This window comes from Bufo bufo, chromosome 8 (genome assembly GCF_905171765.1).
Source record: "Bufo bufo chromosome 8, aBufBuf1.1, whole genome shotgun sequence".
NCBI classification, from domain to species: Eukaryota; Metazoa; Chordata; class Amphibia; order Anura; family Bufonidae; genus Bufo; species Bufo bufo.
Window position 1 is genome coordinate 230121891 of NC_053396.1, and position 20035 is coordinate 230141925.

Below are 20035 nucleotides of genomic sequence, written 5' to 3' on the forward strand. Positions count from 1 at the left end.
TTATGACAGGGCTCTAGGGGCAGATAGTGGGGGCCATATTGTGACAGGGCTCTAGGGGCAGATAGCGGGGGCCATATTGTGACAGGGCTCTAGGGGCAGATAGCGGGGGCCATATTATGACAGGGCTCTAGGGGCAGATAGTAGGGGCCATATTGTGACAGGGCTCTAGGGGCAGATAGCGGGGGCCATATTATGACAGGGCTCTAGGGGCAGATAGTAGGGGCCATATTGTGACAGGGCTCTAGGGGCAGATAGCGGGGGCCATATTATGACAGGGCTCTAGGGGCAGATAGTAGGGGCCATATTATGACAGGGCTCTAGGGGCAGATAGCGGGGGCCATATTATGACAGGGCTCTAGGGGCAGATAGCGGGGGCCATATTATGACAGGGCTCTAGGGGCAGATAGTAGGGGCCATATTGTGACAGGGCTCTAGGGGCAGATAGCGGGGGCCATATTATGACAGGGCTCTAGGGGCAGATAGTAGGGGCCATATTATGACAGGGCTCTAGGGGCAGATAGTAGGGGCCATATTGTGACAGGGCTCTAGGGGCAGATAGCGGGGGCCATATTGTGACAGGGCTCTAGGGGCAGATTTTTGCGGATGGCTCTGGACAGGAAGGTTTCATTGTCAGGATGCTTTTGTGCCCAGATTACTGCAGTGTCAGGATAGACCGCTTATAAATAAAGTTATTATAACTAGAAGGAAAAAAAATCCATGGTTTTGTAGTACAAACATGGCGTCTAGACACTTCCGGCGCCTTCAGCACTATTGCTGACTATAGCGATGAGAGTACGAACATGGCCGACTTCCGTAGGCGCTCCCGCGCGCCCCCGACGCGCCCCCGACGCCCTTTCTCCTGTTGTTGTGCCCGCGCCCGCGCGCCCGCCGGAAGGAAGGAGCCGCCATTACAGGAGGAGACTCCCGAGTCACCCGGATACACCCGGAAACCGCGGCTGGGGACCCGCAGTCACCCGAATCACCCGGATATACGAAGCGGCTGCGTCCTTCTCCAGAGTAAGGCCGGATGCAGGTTGAGGGGAGCCGCCTCTAGGCCGCACTGCCCCCGGTCACCTGGAGACTCCCGGAAACTGCGGCCTGATCCACGCCCGACAGACGGGTGAGAGGAGCGCTGACAGCTGAGCGGGCCTGCCTGACCCCGGGCACCGCACACCCGAGCGCAGCGCCCGACACACCCGGCAACCAGCGGCCGCCCTATTGTGTAGTACACCCTAGAGACTACATACATGACCCGTCTCCTCTACATACGTGACCCGTCTCCTCTACATACGTGACCCGTCTCCTCTACATACGTGACCCGTCTCCTCTACATACGTGACCCGTCTCCTCTACATACGTGACCCGTCTCCTCTACATACGTGACCCGTCTCCTCTACATACGTGACCCGTCTCCTCTACATACGTGACCCGTCTCCTCTACATACGTGACCCGTCTCCTCTACATACGTGACCCGTCTCCTCTACATACGTGACCCGTCTCCTCTACATACGTGACCCGTCTCCTCTACATACGTGACCCGTCTCCTCTACATACGTGACCCGTCTCCTCTACATACGTGACCCGTCTCCTCTACATACGTGACCCGTCTCCTCTACATACGTGACCCGTCTCCTCTACATACGTGACCCGTCTCCTCTACATACATGACCCGTCTCCTCTACACGTGTGACCCGTCTCCTCTACACGCGTGACCCGTCTCCTCTACATACATGACCCGTCTCCTCTACATACATGACCCGTCTCCTCTACATTCATGACCCGTCTCCTCTACATACATGACCCGTCTCCTCTACATACATGACCCGTCTCCTCTACATACATGACCCGTCTCCTCTACATACATGACCGTCTCCTCTACACGTATGACCCGTCTCCTCTACACGTATGACCCGTCTCCTCTACACGTATGACCCGTCTCCTCTACATACGTGACCCGTCTCCTCTACATACGTGACCCGTCTCCTCTACATACGTGACCCGTCTCCTCTACATACGTGACCCGTCTCCTCTACATACGTGACCCGTCTCCTCTACATACGTGACCCGTCTCCTCTACATACGTGACCCGTCTCCTCTACATACGTGACCCGTCTCCTCTACATACGTGACCCGTCTCCTCTACATACGTGACCCGTCTCCTCTACATACGTGACCCGTCTCCTCTACATACGTGACCCGTCTCCTCTACATACGTGACCCGTCTCCTCTACATACGTGACCCGTCTCCTCTACATACGTGACCCGTCTCCTCTACATACGTGACCCGTCTCCTCTACATACGTGACCCGTCTCCTCTACATACCCGTCTCCCCTCTACATACCCGTCTCCCCTCCACATACCCGTCTCCCCTCCACGCATGGCCCGTCTCCCCTCCACGCATGGCCCGTCTCCCCTCCACGCATGGCCCGTCTCCCCTCCACGCATGGCCCGTCTCCCCTCCACGCATGGCCCGTCTCCCCTCCACGCATGGCCCGTCTCCCCTCCACGCATGGCCCGTCTCCCCTCCACACATGGCCCGTACACATGACCCGTCTATTGTACATATGTCATATGAACTATACAGACGTGATTTATGTGGTATATATGTATGCACTGCACATTTTATGATATATATTCCTGTATATACCTTATATATGTGGACTGTACATACATGACTTGTATCAACTGTATTCACATGAGATATATACACTACATACGGACATGTATGATTGCATATTTTGTGTGTTGTCATTTGGAGAGTGGGGGTTGTACATGGAGAATGGTTGCAGTAGTGACACTGGATGTACACCAACAGAAGCAGCCGAACTACAGTTGATAGACAGGTGTACAGGTGGGGACTGGTTAATGGGCAGCCTCGTGGTGATCGATGGGGACTGGTTAATGGGCAGCCTCGTGGTGATCGATGGGGACTGGTTAATGGGCAGCCTCGTGGTGATCGATGGGGACTGGTTAATGGGCAGCCTCGTGGTGATCGATGGGGACTGGTTAATGGGCAGCCTCGTGGTGATCGATGGGGACTGGTTAATGGGCAGCCTCGTGGTGATCGATGGGGACTGGTTAATGGGCAGCCTCGTGGTGATCGATGGGGACTGGTTAATGGGCAGCCTCGTGGTGATCGATGGGGACTGGTTAATGGGCAGCCTCGTGGTGATCGATGGGGACTGGTTAATGGGCAGCCTCGTGGTGATCGATGGGGACTGGTTAATGGGCAGCCTCGTGGTGATCGATGGGGACTGGTTAATGGGCAGCCTCGTGGTGATCGATGGGGACTGGTTAATGGGCAGCCTCGTGGTGATCGATGGGGACTGGGTAATGGGCAGCCTCGTGGTGATCGATGGGGACTGGTTAATGGGCAGCCTCGTGGTGATCGATGGAGACCGGTTAATGGGCAGCCTCGTGGTGATTGGGGATCGGTTAATGGGCAGCCTCGTGATGATCGATGGGGACTGGTTAATGGGCAGCCTCGTGATGATCGATGGGGACTGGTTAATGGGCAGCCTCGTGATGATCGATGGTGACTGGTTAATGGGCAGCCTCGTGGTGATCGATGGGGACTGGTTAATGGGCAGCCTCGTGATGATCGATGGGGACTGGGTAATGGGCAGCCTCGTGGTGATCGATGGAGACCGGTTAATGGGCAGCCTCGTGGTGATCGATGGAGACCGGTTAATGGGCAGCCTCGTGGTGATCGATGGGGACTGGTTAATGGGCAGCCTCGTGGTGATCGATGGGGACTGGTTAATGGGCAGCCTCGTGGTGATCGATGGGGACTGGTTAATGGGCAGCCTCGTGGTGATCGATGGGGACTGGTTAATGGGCAGCCTCGTGGTGATCGATGGGGACTGGTTAATGGGCAGCCTCGTGGTGATCGATGAGGACTGGTTAATGGGCAGCCTCGTGGTGATCGATGGGGACTGGTTAATGGGCAGCCTCGTGGTGATCGATGGGGACTGGTTAATGGGCAGCCTCGTGGTGATCGATGGGGACTGGGTAATGGGCAGCCTCGTGGTGATCGATGGGGACTGGTTAATGGGCAGCCTCGTGGTGATCGATGGAGACCGGTTAATGGGCAGCCTCGTGGTGATTGGGGATCGGTTAATGGGCAGCCTCGTGATGATCGATGGGGACTGGTTAATGGGCAGCCTCGTGATGATCGATGGTGACTGGTTAATGGGCAGCCTCGTGGTGATCGATGGGGACTGGTTAATGGGCAGCCTCGTGATGATCGATGGGGACTGGGTAATGGGCAGCCTCGTGGTGATCGATGGAGACCGGTTAATGGGCAGCCTCGTGGTGATCGATGGAGACCGGTTAATGGGCAGCCTCGTGGTGATCGATGGGGACTGGTTAATGGGCAGCCTCGTGGTGATCGATGGGGACTGGTTAATGGGCAGCCTCGTGGTGATTGGGGATCAGTTAATGGGCAGCCTCATGGTGATCGATGGGGACTGGTTAATGGGCAGCCTCGTGGTGATCGATGGAGACCGGTTAATGGGCAGCCTCGTGGTGATCGATGGGGACTGGTTAATGGGCAGCCTCGTGGTGATCGATGGAGACCGGTTAATGGGCAGCCTCGTGGTGATCGATGGGGACCGGTTAATGGGCAGCCTCGTGGTGATCGATGGGGACTGGTTAATGGGCAGCCTCGTGGTGATCGATGGGGACTGGTTAATGGGCAGCCTCGTGGTGATCGATGGGGACTGGTTAATGGGCAGCCTCGTGGTGATCGATGGGGACTGGTTAATGGGCAGCCTCGTGGTGATCGATGGGGACTGGTTAATGGGCAGCCTCGTGGTGATCGATGGGGATCGGTTAATGGGCAGCCTCGTGGTGATCGATGGAGACCGGTTAATGGGCAGCCTCGTGGTGATCGATGGGGACTGGTTAATGGGCAGCCTCGTGGTGATCGATGGAGACCGGTTAATGGGCAGCCTCGTGGTGATCGATGGGGACTGGTTAATGGGCAGCCTCGTGGTGATCGGTTAATGGGCAGCCTCGTGTTGATCGATGGGGATCGGTTAAAAGGAACCTGTCACCGGGATTCTGTGTATAGAGCTGAGGACATGGGCTGCTAGATGGCCGCTAGAACATCCGCCATATCCAGTCCCCATAGCTCTGTGTGCTTTTATTGTGTAAGAAAAACCGATTTCATACATATGCAAATTAACCTGAGATGAGTCCTGTCCCTGACTCATCTCACATACAGGACTCATCTCAGGTTCATTTGCATATGTATCAAATAGTTTTTTTTACACAATAAAAGCACACAAAGCTATGGGGACTGGGTATGGCGGATGTGCTAGCGGCCATCTAGCAGCCCACGTCCTCAGCTCTATACACAAAATCCAGGTGACAGGTTCCCTTTAATGGGCAGCCTCGTGGTGATCGATGGGGACTGGTTAATGGGCAGCCTCGTGGTGATTGGGGATCGGTTAATGGGCAGCCTCGTGGTGATTGGGGATCGGTTAATGGGCAGCCTCGTGGTGATTGGGGATCGGTTAATGGGCAGCCTCGTGGTGATTGGGGATCGGTTAATGGGCAGCCTCGTGGTGATTGGGGATCGGTTAATGGGCAGCCTCGTGGTGATTGGGGATCGGTTAATGGGCAGCCTCGTGGTGATTGGGGATCGGTCAATGGGCAGCCTCGTGGTGTTTAATGGGGATCGGGTAATGGGCAGCCTCGCAGTGATTGATGGGGATTGGTTAATGGGCAGCCTCGTGGTGATTGGGGATCGGGTAATGGGCAGCCTCGCAGTGATTGATGGGGATTGGTTAATGGGCAGCCTCGTGGTGATCGATAGGGACTGGTTAATGGGCAGCTCAGTCCGTGTTTCGGTTCTTCCCTGCGGTTGTGCTGTGGCAGGGAGTTGCCGTGTTGGGGCCGGCACGTATGATACATGTAGAAGGGACGTGTGGAGGTAGCGCCGGTGGGTCTGATGTGGCAGGACTTGTCCTGGACTCTGGAGTGGTCCTGCCCCTGGGGCCGTGTGACTGGATGCTCTTATGGCCGCCTTCTCCATGTTTCGTTCTCTTTTGCGCTTTCTCCTGGTCGTATTGATTTTGCTGTGTAAATATATCATCTCGTGCAGCGGCACGCGGGTGGGTGACCTTTGGTCCTTTACATCCCAAGATGGAAGCCTCTGCCAGTGCATTGTGGGTAATGCAGCTGACAAGGAGTCCAAGGGGTACTTACTCTGCGGGTAGTTAGGATTCCACCTCCAGCGACGCAGGGTTCATGGATGACTGACCCAGACCCCAAAATCAGGAGCCCCCTATAAATATTAGTTCGGGAGTCATGTGGTCAATATCTACTTGAGGAGGAGCTGGCTGAAACCAATATGGCCGCTATAATAATCCTCGCAGTGGTCGTCACCCAGCTTTCCCAGACTCCTAAATGGGCCAAGTTATGTTACAAGTAGACTCCGCTCTTAAAGGGGTTGTTCACTTTCCCATATTGATGACATATCCTCAGGATATCGGTATCAGCAGGGCCCGACCCCTGGCGCTGTCGTCTTCGCATTGTTATCCTGCTCGACATCGCAGCCGCAGACAGTGTAATTACATTGAAGTGAATGGGGCTGCAGAGCTGTAATTACACTGCTGCCCGCTGCAATGTCGACAGCCAGCAGACAAACTGCGCTGCAGTCTCTTTTGACAGTCGGACCCCCGCTGAGCTGATATTGATGACCTGTCCTGACGATACGTCATGAATAGGGGAAAAGCGGAGAACCCCTTTAGCCCTCTTTTCAGGAGCCTGAGTGACTACCCCTGGAGCCAGTGCTATGTCGGCCTTATTCTCTGCTTTCTGTGTGTTTCTGCACCCCTTAGGGGAAAACCCTGTGACCTTAATTTTTAGCCGTACTCCAGTTAAGGTGTCGTCTGTGACGGTATACATAAAGCTTGTTGACTAGCGCCAAAACGTGCGCGTCCTGTGTAATGGGGTGGTGACCATTGACTGTCCCTCCCCCACCTCACCACCATTTACAGTGACCTGACTGGTAGGTGTTGTCTACGCTCCTGTTGACCCCAAATGTGTTTTTATTTTGCAGATTCCTGAGGATGAGCGCCATGTATGGCTGCTGCGGGGGTGACACACCGAGGGGAGGCTTCTCCTAAGAACCTCTTTTGCCCATCTGAAGAGGGACACCTGCATGTGACGAAGACTGGATCACAACGTCCTGGCATGTCCTGAGACTCTGTGCATGGAGTGCCATTACCAAGCCTCACCCCGGCAGGCGTTGATTTGGGCAGGATGAGTGCTGCGCCATGATGATGGCACGGAAACAAGATGTGCGGGTGCCCACTTATAGCATCAGTGTGGTGGGCCTGTCCGGCACAGAAAAGGAAAAAGGCCAGTGTGGCATCGGGAAGTCGTGCCTGTGCAACCGTTTTGCCCGACCTAGTGCAGATGACTTCCACTTGGACCACACCTCCGTCCTTAGCACTAGTGACTTTGGGGGCCGTGTCGTGAACAATGACCACTTCCTGTACTGGGGGGAGATCACCCGGACGCTTGAAGACTGTGTGGAGTGCAAGGTACATGTGGTGGAACAGACGGAGTTCATAGATGACCAGACCTTCCAGCCTCACCGCAGCACGGCGCTGCAGCCATACATCAAGCGTGCTGCATCCAGTAAGCTCGCCTCTGCCGAGAAGCTCATGTATTTTTGCACAGATCAGTTGGGACTAGAGCAGGACTTTGAGCAGAAGCAGATGCCCGATGGCAAACTGCTGGTAGACGGCTTTCTGCTGTGCGTGGACGTCAGTCGTGGCATGAATAGGAACTTTGATGACCAACTTAAGTTTGTCTCCAACCTTTACACTCAACTAGCCAAGACCAAGAAGCCGATTGTGCTGGTCCTGACCAAGTGTGATGAAGGGGTGGAGCGATACATTCGGGACGCCCACGGGTTCGCACTCAACAAAAAGAATTTACAGGTGGTGGAGACTTCAGCCAGGTCCAACGTCAATGTAGACTTGGCCTTTACTGCCCTCATACAGCTGATTGACAAGAGTCGTGGCAAGTCCAAGATCATTCCTTACTTTGAGGCATTGAAGCAGCAGAGCCAGCAGAGCGCAGCCGCCAAAGACAAGTATGAATGGCTGGTGGGGCGAGTAGTCAAGTCACACAATGAGACGTGGCTGAACGCGAGCCGGCGCATGCAAAGCTGCAGCGAATATCAAGATTATGTGTACTTGGAAGGTACCGACAAAGCCAAGAAGCTGTTTCTGCAGCACATCCAGAGACTCCGGCAGGACCATATTGAGCGTCGTCGCAAGGTTTACCTGTCAGACCTCCCCCATGCTTTAGATGTCCTTGTGCCTGACCTTGATGAAATAGACCATCTGAGCTGCCCCAAAGTAGCCAAACTGTTAGAGTCAAAGCCTAACTTCTCCCGTTGGTTTGTGGTTCTTGAGGACACCCCATGGGATCTGACAAGCCACATAGACAACATGGATGACGACCGAATACCTTATGACATCATGGAAACTGCGCAGGCTGCAGATGTGTATTGCAGTCACCTGGAAAAACTAAGGAATGCAAGAAAGAAATCTGAGATGAAAAAAGCCTTCAAAGAAAACCTAGTTGCATCTCCATTTATCACTCCTGGAAAGCCCTGGGAGGAAGCTCGTAGTTTTATTATGAGCGAGGAGTTTTATCAGTGGCTGGAAGAGCCGGTCTATATGGAGATCTATAGTAGGCACCAAAAGGAGATCATTGACAAAGCCAAGGAGGAGTTCCAGGAGTTACTGCTCGAGTATTCTGAGCTGTTCTACGAACTGGGACTAGACGCCAAGCCCAGCAAAGAGAAAATGGGGGTCATCCAGGATGTTCTAGGTGAGGAGCATCGCTTCAAAGCTCTGCAGAAGCTGCAGGCCGAGCGGGACGCCCTAATCCTGAAACACATTCACTTTGTCTATCATCCCACAAAAGACACTTGCCCCAGTAATCCTTCATGTGTAGACACCAAAATCGAGCAGCTTATCAGCTCCAGGTGCCCCTACCCCTATGACCGCCTCTATAAAGACCCCAGTGTAGACAGGATTAACCTGGTCATCCTCGGCAAGGACGGTTTGGCGCGAGAGCTTGCTAATGAGATCCGTGCTCTTTGCACCAACGATGACAAGTACGTGATTGATGGGAAGATGTACGAGTTGTCTTTGCGTCCCATTGAGGGCAATGTGCGGCTGCCTGTCAACTCATTTCAGACCTCGACCTTTATGCCTCATGGATGCCTCTGCCTTTACAACTCCAAAGAGTCTTTGTCCTATGTCGTAGAGAGTATTGAGAAAAACCGGGAGTCCAGTCTAGGACGTAAGGACAACCACATGCTCAACTTACCCCTCACCTTAATACTCGTCCACCGCAGAGGTGACACGAGTGGGGAAACTGCGCACAGCCTCATTCAGCAGGGCCAGCAAATAGCCAGCAAGCTGCAGTGCTTCTTCCTGGACGCTGCCTCCACCAGCCTGGGCTACGGCCGCAACATAAATGAGAAGCAGATCAGCCAGATCCTGCGCTTTCTTTTAGAGTCCAAGAAGAACCTGAATCTTGTGACCTCCTCGCCAAGTATCAAGGATTTGGTTGACTGTGACCTGCGTGTAGTCATGTGCTTGATGTGTGGAGACCCCTTTAATATAGAGGAGGTGCTGAATGTTCTGAAGCCTCATACGTATCGGCCGTCGCAGTTTGGAGTTGGTGGCTCAGTGCTGCTTGACTTGCCGTTAGGTAGTCAGAAGCGCCGGCTGGAGCTGCTTATCTTGTCCTATCACGCCTCCTTCAACATCCGGAAGACAAAACTGGTACACGGGTACATTGTTTTCTACGCAGCGAAGCGCCGTGCCTCCCTGGCCATGCTCCGGGCCTTCCTCTGTGAAGTACAAGACATTGTTCCTGTGCAGCTTGTTGCCTTGACTGAGGGTCCCGTAAACCTCTTGGATAACCTGACCAGGGACCAACTGACTGAAGGAGAGGAGATCGCTCAGGACATTGAAGGCAAATTCCTGAATTTACAGTATGGACAGTCCCAGCCCAAGCTGGACATGTTCTACTCCTTCTTCAAGGATGTTGTGGAGAAGAAAGTCATCATCGAAGCCTCGCATATGTATGACAACACAGCAGAAGCATGTAGCACTACAGAGGAGGTGTTCAGCTCCCCTCGCGCAGGGTCTCCTCTCTGCAATTCTCACTTGCCTGACTCCGAGGAAGATCTGGACCCGTCTCCTCAGCACATCCTGTCTCGGGACGACATGAGTTTGGCCGCACCCTCAAGAGACATTTCTAAATTGGAGGACAGTGAGAGTCTTCCCTTCATCTCTGTCATGAGCACCTTAGAGAGCAAACTGAACAACAAGGTACCTCCTCCCCTCAAACCAAAGCCCGACTTGTCCTACCTAGACCCTGGGTCCCGTGATGGTCACAGAAGGTCCTTAACCTCCATCACTTGGCCTCCATCTGAAGCCTTTGACCCTTCAGACTATGCAGAGCCTATAGACTCTGTTGTAAAACCGAGGAACCAAGAAGAGAACATTTACTCTGTGCCTCATGACAGCACGCAAGGAAAAATAATCACCATCCGAAACGCTATCAAGCCGCAGTCCAACGGCAGCGGGAACGGTTCAGACAGTGACATGGACACGAATTCCCTGGAGCGAACACGGAAAGCGTCCATCGTGACCAAACCTGTCCTTTACCGGACCAAGTGTGCCAAACTCGGGAAGTTTTCTAGTTACCGCAGCAGCTTCAGTGTGGGCAGTGACGACGAGCTGGGCCCCATGCGGAGAAAAGACGAAGACATTGGAACGCAGGGACCGAAAGACAACACTACAAACTCCTACGAGGCAGATGGGGAGGATCCGCGCAAGAGGAACATTCTGCGCAGTCTGAGAAGGACCACCAAGGTACGTAGTGTGGACAGAACTATAAATCCCCTCATACTCCAGTCACAGCCAGAGCTGCAGTCTGAACAGCGAGGAGCGGGAGATGTAGCTCATTCTTGGTCTATCTCGGATGTACAACACCAGTTGACACGTCTCCCACCTCATCCGAGCGAGCCCCGAACAGACCATGACCAGATGTCAGGCCTGTGAAGTATGACTGCAGCTCCGGCTGTGACTGGAGTAAAGGGAGCGCCCCATTCTATGTATGTGCAGCTGTTACTCTCTGATAGCACAGGTCCTGCAGAGCGGGTACCCCAACATGCTGATTACCAGATGTGCAGTTATTGGGGTTGTAGTCCTTCCTCTAGATCAGAAGCATGAACCTGATTGAGGTCTCGTCAGTGTTCATCGTGATCAGGGCCAATATTTAGTTCTGGATGTGAACATTAACTGACAGCTAGCAGAGATCTTGAAATTGGTTGAAACAGAGGGACATTTATGCAGACATCCGATCCCGCTGAGCCGGCGGAGGACTCTTAATAACGTAGTCCCATCTCTGATAGCCCGTGGGCTTCAGCTATAATTTACACCAGTTTCTGGCGCATGTTATAGTAAATCTGGCGTCCGTGTAAGCCCCGCCCCTTTTATCAACTTCAGGAAATAATGTATGTACACAGTGACTGCACCAGCAGAATAGTGAGTGCAGCTCTGGAGTATAATACAGGATGTAACTCAGGATCAGTACAGGATAAGTAATGTATGTACACAGTGACTGCACCAGCAGAATAGTGAGTGCAGCTCTGGAATATAATACAGGATGTAACTCAGGATCAGTACAGGATAAGTAATGTATGTACACAGTGACTGCACCAGCAGAATAGTGAGTGCAGCTCTGGAGTATAATACAGGATGTAACTCAGGATCAGTACAGGATAAGTAATGTATGTGCACAGTGACTCCACCAGCAGAATAGTGAGTGCAGCTCTGGAGTATAATACAGGATGTAACTCAGGATCAGTACAGGATACGTAATGTATGTACACAGTGACTGCACCAGCAGAATAGTGAGTGCAGCTCTGGAATATAATACAGGATGTAACTCAGGATCAGTACAGGATACGTAATGTATGTACACAGTGACTGCACCAGCAGAATAGTGAGTGCAGCTCTGGAGTATAATACAGGATGTAACTCAGGATCAGTACAGGATAAGTAATGTATGTACACAGTGACTCCACCAGCAGAATAGTGAGTGCAGCTCTGGAGTATAATACAGGATGTAACTCAGGATCAGTACAGGATAAGTAATGTATGTACACAGTGACTGCACCAGCAGAATAGTGAGTGCAGCTCTGGAGTATAATACAGGATGTAACTCAGGATCAGTACAGGATAAGTAATGTATGTACACAGTGACTCCACCAGCAGAATAGTGAGTGCAGCTCTGGAGTATAATACAGGATGTAACTCAGGATCAGTACAGGATAAGTAATGTATGTACACAGTGACTGCACCAGCAGAATAGTGAGTGCAGCTCTGGAGTATAATACAGGATGTAACTCAGGATCAGTACAGGATAAGTAATGTACACAGTGACTGCACCAGCAGAATAGTGAGTGCAGCTCTGGAGTATAATACAGGATGTAACTCAGGATAAGTAATGTATGTACACAGTGACTGCACCAGCAGAATAGTGAGTGCAGCTCTGGAGTATAATACAGGATGTAACTCAGGATAAGTAATGTATGTACACAGTGACTGCACCAGCATAATAGTGAGTGCAGCTCTGGAGTATAATACAGGATGTAACTCAGGATCAGTACAGGATAAGTAATGTATGTACACAGTGACTGCACCAGCAGAATAGTGAGTGCAGCTCTGGAGTATAATACAGGATGTAACTGAGGATCAGTACAGGATAAGTAATGTATGTACACAGTGACTGCACCAGCAGAATAGTGAGTGCAGCTCTGGAGTATAATACAGGATGTAACTCAGGATCAGTACAGGATAAGTAATGTATGTACACAGTGACTGCACCAGCAGAATGGTGAGTGCAGCTCTGGAGTATAATACAGGATGTAACTCAGGATCAGTACAGGATAAGTAATGTTTGTACACATTGACTGCACCAGCAGAATAGTGAGTGCAGCTCTGGAGTATGATACAGGATGTAACTCAGGATCAGTACAGGATAAGTAATGTATGTACACAGTGACTGCACCGGCAGAATAGTGAGTGCAGCTCTGGAGTATAATACAGGATGTAACTCAGGATCAGTACAGGATAAGTAATGTATGTACACAGTGACTGCACCAGCAGAATAGGGAGTGCAGCTCTGGAGTATAATACGGGATGTGAGATGTGTTGATGAGATTGCTTTCTGTATTTCAGTGCAGTCCTGGTTGATATGAGGTTGGGGTGTTTGTTCTGTGTGCCTGTGAGATGATGATACTGCCCCCCACTCGCCCCCAGAATTGGGGGTTCTGAGAGATGTGACCTCCTCTGGGGACAGTGATGATTCCTTCTTATCTTTTCTTTCCTCCCAGAAACGAGCCCCTAAACTCCGTCCCTCTCTGACCAAGCAGATGGAGAGCAATTATTTTGGGATGCCGCTGGTGAACGTCGTGACTTCCGAGAAGCCTATTCCTATCTTCATTGAAAAGTGTGTGGAGTACATAGAAACCACAGGTGAGGCTGCTGATTTTAGGGGCCGGAGAGCTGACACTCTAATCTGGTGTTCCTTACACATCACCACTTTTCCATCCATTTTGCTTGAGAACACCCCCCTTGTCTATGGCTGTGTCTGGTACTGCAGCTCCCTTCCCACCTCCCCCCATGGTGAAGGAGAGACCCCCGGGTACCTGCTGGGGAGAAGTCACGTGACTCCCGTCCCTCTCTTACTCCGCCCCCTTCTCCCCCGGACCTTCAGCATCCTCTTTCTGTCTCTCCCCAGGGATGAGCACGGAGGGAATCTACCGGGTCAGCGGCAACAAGTCCGAGATGGATTCTCTGCAGAGGCAGTTTGATCAAGGTGATGATGGTGGTAGTGGTGGCGGTGGGAAGAATGATGATGAGGGTGATTAATGGTGGTGGAAGAAAGGGTGGCGGTATTAGTGGTGAGGATGATGAGTGTTATAGTGGTGGTTGGAGGGATGATGGGATAATTATGATGGTGGTGGGTTGTTGATGACAGAGGTGGAGATGGGAAGGAGGGTAACGATGGCAGTGGGGAAGGAGAGGAAGATGATGGGTTGATGATCATGGCAGGCTGTTGACTTTGAAAATGGTGGAGGATGGGAAAGGAGGTTACCATTGGCAGCAGGGAAGTAGAGGAGGATGAGGATGGCGGAGGGGGGAGAATGATGGGATGAGGATGACCTCCGGACTCTGCTCTGACCCTTCTTGGACTCTTGTACTTCTCGCAGATCACAGCCTGGACCTGGCGGAGAAAGATTTTACGGTGAACACGGTTGCCGGAGCCTTGAAGAGTTTCTTTGCGGAGCTGCCGGACCCCCTGGTGCCGTATACCGTACAGTCCGATCTGGTGGACGCCTACAGTAAGTTATTGTAGTAAGCGGGGCCCGCCCTGCTGTCGTGTGGTTCATATCTGGCGAGACACGAGTGGCTGTACGCGTCATCATCGGATTCTCCACATTGATGATCACTCCCAACATTGTCCATAATGACTGGCCACTGAGAAATAGAGCAGAACCAGCCTCACGTCTCCTTATATAAACTCAAGGGAAGGTAAAGCTGTGATCGTGACTGCAGAATGCAGGCTGTTGTCCCTGTTCTCAGGACCTGTGGTGGGTGCCGTGGTTGTGTCTCTAGGCGCCATCTTTTCTTGGTTTCACCTTCTGAACTTTGCTTCTTGTCTTCTGTAGAAATCAATGACCTAGAGCAGAAGCTTCAGGCGATGAAGGAACTTCTGAGGAAACTGCCCAAGGAGAACCAAGAGATCTTCAAATACGTCATCTCGCACCTGAACCGGTCAGTGTGTGTGTGCGCGCGCTCGCGCTCAATCTCGTCTGTGTGTGCGCGCCCATGTGTGCCCCGTGTATGGGTTGCTCTTGCCCGCTGGGCCTCGTCTGATCTTCTCTGCTCCTCCGCAGGGTCAGCCAGCATCATCACACTAACCTGATGACGAGCGAGAACCTGTCCATCTGCTTCTGGCCGACGTTGATGCGCCCGGACTTCACCACCATGGACGCTCTGACGGCGACTCGCACCTACCAGACAATCATCGAGCTCTTCATCCATCAGTGTCCGTACTTCTTCTACCAGCGCCCTGCGGTGGACATTCCCACGCCGAGCTCCCCCTCCACACCTCCTCTCAATCCGCCTTCTCCCCCTCAGTCTCCCCCATTAACCCCCGTGTCCCCATCGGAGAGCCTGCTACCATCTGATCCAAACATCCTGTGACCGTTTCCTCCCCTGCAGTTTGTAGTCTCTCCCGGAGGCATCATCTGACCCCCCCAGCCACTTGCTGACCTCTCGTGGAGGACCGGTGGCATCACTTTTGGGACCATTACAGATGGAGGCCGAGATGGACCCTCCGGTGGAAGGAACAGGGGGTTATCGTGGTACATTATGGAGCGGGGCGTCCCTGGTACACTGTGCAAGGATCATGAATGGATATCTGGTACACGGACTGTGTGACCCCCCACATCACACGGGGACCCCGCTTCTGGGCTGTCCGAGCGCCTGCTGTCTGTGGATTATGCCCTCGGTCTGGATCACATCACAGGAGGAGCGGCACTTGGTGCGTCGAAGAGCAACACTGTGAAATGTGGCGCTGAGCGGGGGCTCTCCGCGTCCCTCTGTGGTATTAGTGCCCCCCACCTTTTAGGACACTAACCCCAAAAGGACACAGAACCCACACTACATATCTTAGCACTTACAGGCGGCACATTAGGGTTCCTGGGGGCTGCATGAATTGTATGCTTTGTACATGACTACACTGACACGTGTGACACGGGCCGGAGATCACACGCATGTTTAACCACTGCTGCTCCGGCTGCTTTTCTTCTTCATTTTCGTCCCTTTTTTTAATTGGAGGCGCCTCAGGATGGGATTGTAACTGATCTCCTGAGGTGCCTTATAGTCCCGGCTCATTTTATAGGCCTGACCCGTATAGGGTGAGATTGCACCACGCCCCATTTTATCTGACGTGTCCTACTGATCCCCGTAACAGACGGCCCCCGCTTTTACTGACTTCACAATGAGCTGCGCCCTCACTACCTCTTTGTCAAGACACTAACTGTCCTTAAGTGTTAAAACCCCCCTCCCCCACCCGCACCTGTATGACCGGCGACCACACGTAACAGACCTCGTCCTGCTAACTTAAATCCCCCCCCACCCAGTGAGCGTGGCCCGGGACAGGAGGGGTCAATGGCGGGGAGCCCTGAGGTGAACGTTTTGGGGGTCAGTCTCACAGGTTGTGAAGGGAAAGTCTGAACCCACAATCCCGTGTGCAGGGAGACCTCGCCGCGACTGGGGGCCCCCATCATTTCCTGTTCTGTTTGTCGGGTCACTTTGTGCATGAGAAGGTGACCCCCCCACCGCTGACGCCCGGAGTCGTATTTGCTGCGATCTGCTCATTGTAATTGGAACAAACTGAGGGCCTTAATGTGACTTGTATTATAGCTAATAAATCTTGTTATAAACTCCCAGCACTCGCCCTCTTCATCTGCAAAGATAGGGGCCCCACAACACGGGGCAGCAAGTGGGGACCGGCACCACACAGGGCTGCTACATTGTTACAGTGCATCCAACCAGGCTGTCCGAAAGATTGTTACAATGCATCCATGGCAACCAGGCTGTCCGAAAGATTGTTACAATGCATCCGTGGCAACCAGGCTGTCCCAAACATTGTTACAATGCATCCGTAGCAACCAGGCTGTCCGAAAGATTGTTACAATGCATCCATGGCAACCAGGCTGTCCGAAAGATTGTTACAATGCATCCGTGGCAACCAGGCTGTCCGAAAGATTGTTACAATGCATCCGTAGCAACCAGGCTGTGCGAAAGATTGTTACAATGCATCCGTAGCAACCAGGCTGTGCGAAAGATTGTTACAATGCATCCGTAGCAACCAGGCTGTCCGAAAGATTGTTACAATGCATCCATGGCAACCAGGCTGTCCGAAAGATTGTTACAATGCATCCGTAGCAACCAGGCTGTCCCAAACATTGTTACAATGCATCCGTAGCAACCAGGCTGTCCGAAAGATTGTTACAATGCATCCGTAGCAACCAGGCTGTCCGAAAGATTACAATGCATCCGTGGCAACCAGGCTGTCCCAAACATAGTGTATCCATAGCAACAGTTTTGTTAGATTTTTTACAATGTATCCGTAGCAGCCAGGCTGTCAGATTGTTAGAGTATCCATAGCAGGGCTGCCCCCAGTATCCTTAAAGGTTGAGTCCTTTGTAAATAATGTAAACAGAAGTTGTACTGTTCACTGACAGCAAGCAGAGCTTTAGAACAGTGAGGTATTAATGCTCAGATCTCTGCAGCATCATGTATATCCGGCTGAAGTCTGCGCTGCGGTTTTCTGGGGTTCTGTCGCCATGTATTAGGACGCTGTCACAGATCCCTGTGGAAGGTTTTTGAGTTAATACATGACGAGGATCCAGCGGGGGGAGGGGAGGAGGAGGAGGCGGCGGTGGTGGTGTCGTAGCTTTACATTTCTCATTCCCTTCCAGCCAACTTACAGCTACCACAGAAAAGCTGTGTGTGAACCTTCCCTTAACGAGATTTTCCCTTCTGCATAACCCCAATGTGTACAATGTAGATACTGGAACGTTGTAGCGAACCCTCAGCTCTGTGAGTGCAACCACGTCAGCATGTGGTGTCTGAGGATACAAACCAGGATGTTTCAGTTCAAAAAAAGAAGGAAAATTTGAAAATGATGAGAAACGAAGACAACTGGCGCAGAAACCAAGGGCCACTGCTTAGATTTGGTAGGAAATAGGATCTGACCAGGGGACAGTTGTAGGACGTTATGTACTGGAAGAGCCCTGAACTCATAGCAGCCAATCAGAACCCTCCTATGTACAAGAATAATACTGCTCCTATATACAAGAATATAACTACTATAATGCTGCTCCTATATACAAGAATATAACTACTATAATACTGCTCCTATATACAAGAATATAACTACTATAATACTGCCTCCTATGTACAAGAATATAACTACTATAATACTGCCTCCTATGTACAAGAATATAACTACTATAATACTGCCTCCTATGTACAAGAATATAACTACTATAATACTGCTCCTATGTACAAGAATATATCTACTATAATACTGCCTCCTATATACAAGAATATAACTACTATAATACTGCTCCTATGTACAAGAATATAACTACTATAATACTGCTCCTATGTACAAGAATATAACTACTATAATACTGCTTCTATGTACAAGAATATAACTACTATAATACTGCTCCTATGTACAAGAATATAACTACTATAATACTGCCTCCTATGTGCAAGAATATAACTACTATAATACTGCTCCTATGTACAAGAATATAACTACTATAATACTGCTCCTATGTACAGGAATATAACTACTATAATACTGCCTCCTATGTACAAGAATATAACTACTATAATACTGCCTCCTATGTACAAGAATATAACTACTATAATACTGCCTCCTATGTACAAGAATATAACTACTATAATACTGCTCCTATGTACAAGAATATATCTACTATAATACTGCCTCCTATATACAAGAATATAACTACTATAATACTGCTCCTATGTACAAGAATATAACTACTATAATACTGCTCCTATGTACAAGAATATAACTACTATAATACTGCTTCTATGTACAAGAATATAACTACTATAATACTGCTCCTATGTACAAGAATATAACTACTATAATACTGCCTCCTATGTGCAAGAATATAACTACTATAATACTGCTCCTATGTACAAGAATATAACTACTATAATACTGCTCCTATGTACAGGAATATAACTACTATAATACTGCCTCCTATGTACAAGAATATAACTACTATAATACTGCTCCTATGTACAAGAATATAACTACTATAATACTGCTCCTATGTACAAGAATATAACTACTATAATACTGCTCCTATGTACAAGAATATAACTACTATAATACTGCTCCTATGTACAAGAATATAACTACTATAATACTGCTCCTATGTACAAGAATATAACTACTATAATACTGCTCCTATGTACAAGAATATTACTACTATAATACTGCCTCCTATGTACAGGAATATAACTACTATAATACTGCTCCTATGTACAAGAATATAACTACTATAATACTGCTCCTATGTACAAGAATATAACTACTATAATACTAATCCTATGTACAACAATATAACTACTGTAATACTGCTCCTATGTACAAGAATATAACTGCTATAATACTGCTCCATACAAGAATATAACTACTATAATACTGCCTCCTATGTACAAGAATATAACTACTATAATATTGCCTCCTATGTACAAGAATATAACTACTATAATACTGCTCCTATGTACAAGAATATAACTACTATAATACTGCTCCCATGTACAAGAATATAACTACTATAATACTGCTCCTATCTTCAAGAATATAACTACTATAATACTGCTCCTATGTACAAGTATATAACTACTATAATACTGCCTCCTATGTACAAGTATATAACTGCTATAATACTGCTCCTATCTTCAAGAATATAACTACTATAATACTGCTCCTATGTACAGGAATATAACTGCTATAATACTGCTCCTATGTACAAGAATATATCTACTATAATACTGCTCCTATGTACAAGAATATAACTACTATAATACTGTTCCTATGTACAAGAATATAACTACTATAATACTGCTCCTATGTACAAGAATATAACTACTATAATACTGCTCCTATGTACAAGAATATAACTACTATAATACTGCTTCCTATGTACAAGAATATAACTACTATAATACTGCCTCCTATGTACAAGAATATAACTACTATAATACTGCTCCTATGTACAGGAATATAACTACTATAATACTGCTCCTATGTACAAGAATATAACTACTATAATACTGCCTCCTATGTAC

The 20035-nt window shown here is 49.9% G+C and overlaps 1 protein-coding gene across 3 annotated transcripts in view; it reads left to right on the top strand.

Annotated features, from left to right (window-relative positions):
* Window positions 1-875: 875 nt before the first annotated feature.
* Window positions 876-20035, top strand: part of ARHGAP35 (Rho GTPase activating protein 35) — a 40728-nt gene continuing 21568 nt past the window's right edge. The window contains exons 1-7 of one of the 3 annotated variants that reach the window (XR_005780735.1): window positions 876-1120; window positions 7072-10924; window positions 13453-13594; window positions 13860-13937; window positions 14332-14463; window positions 14791-14896; window positions 15019-16268. Coding sequence is in view for 2 of the 3 variants with exons in the window: in XM_040442303.1 (XP_040298237.1) it covers window positions 7289-10924; window positions 13453-13594; window positions 13860-13937; window positions 14332-14463; window positions 14791-14896; window positions 15019-15328 (4404 nt within the window). In the remaining variant the exon portion in view is untranslated. Of the gene's footprint in view, window positions 1121-7071; window positions 10925-13452; window positions 13595-13859; window positions 13938-14331; window positions 14464-14790; window positions 14897-15018; window positions 16573-20035 lie in introns of those variants that run through there. The other 2 variants (XM_040442303.1, XM_040442304.1) reach the window with 2 other exon arrangements.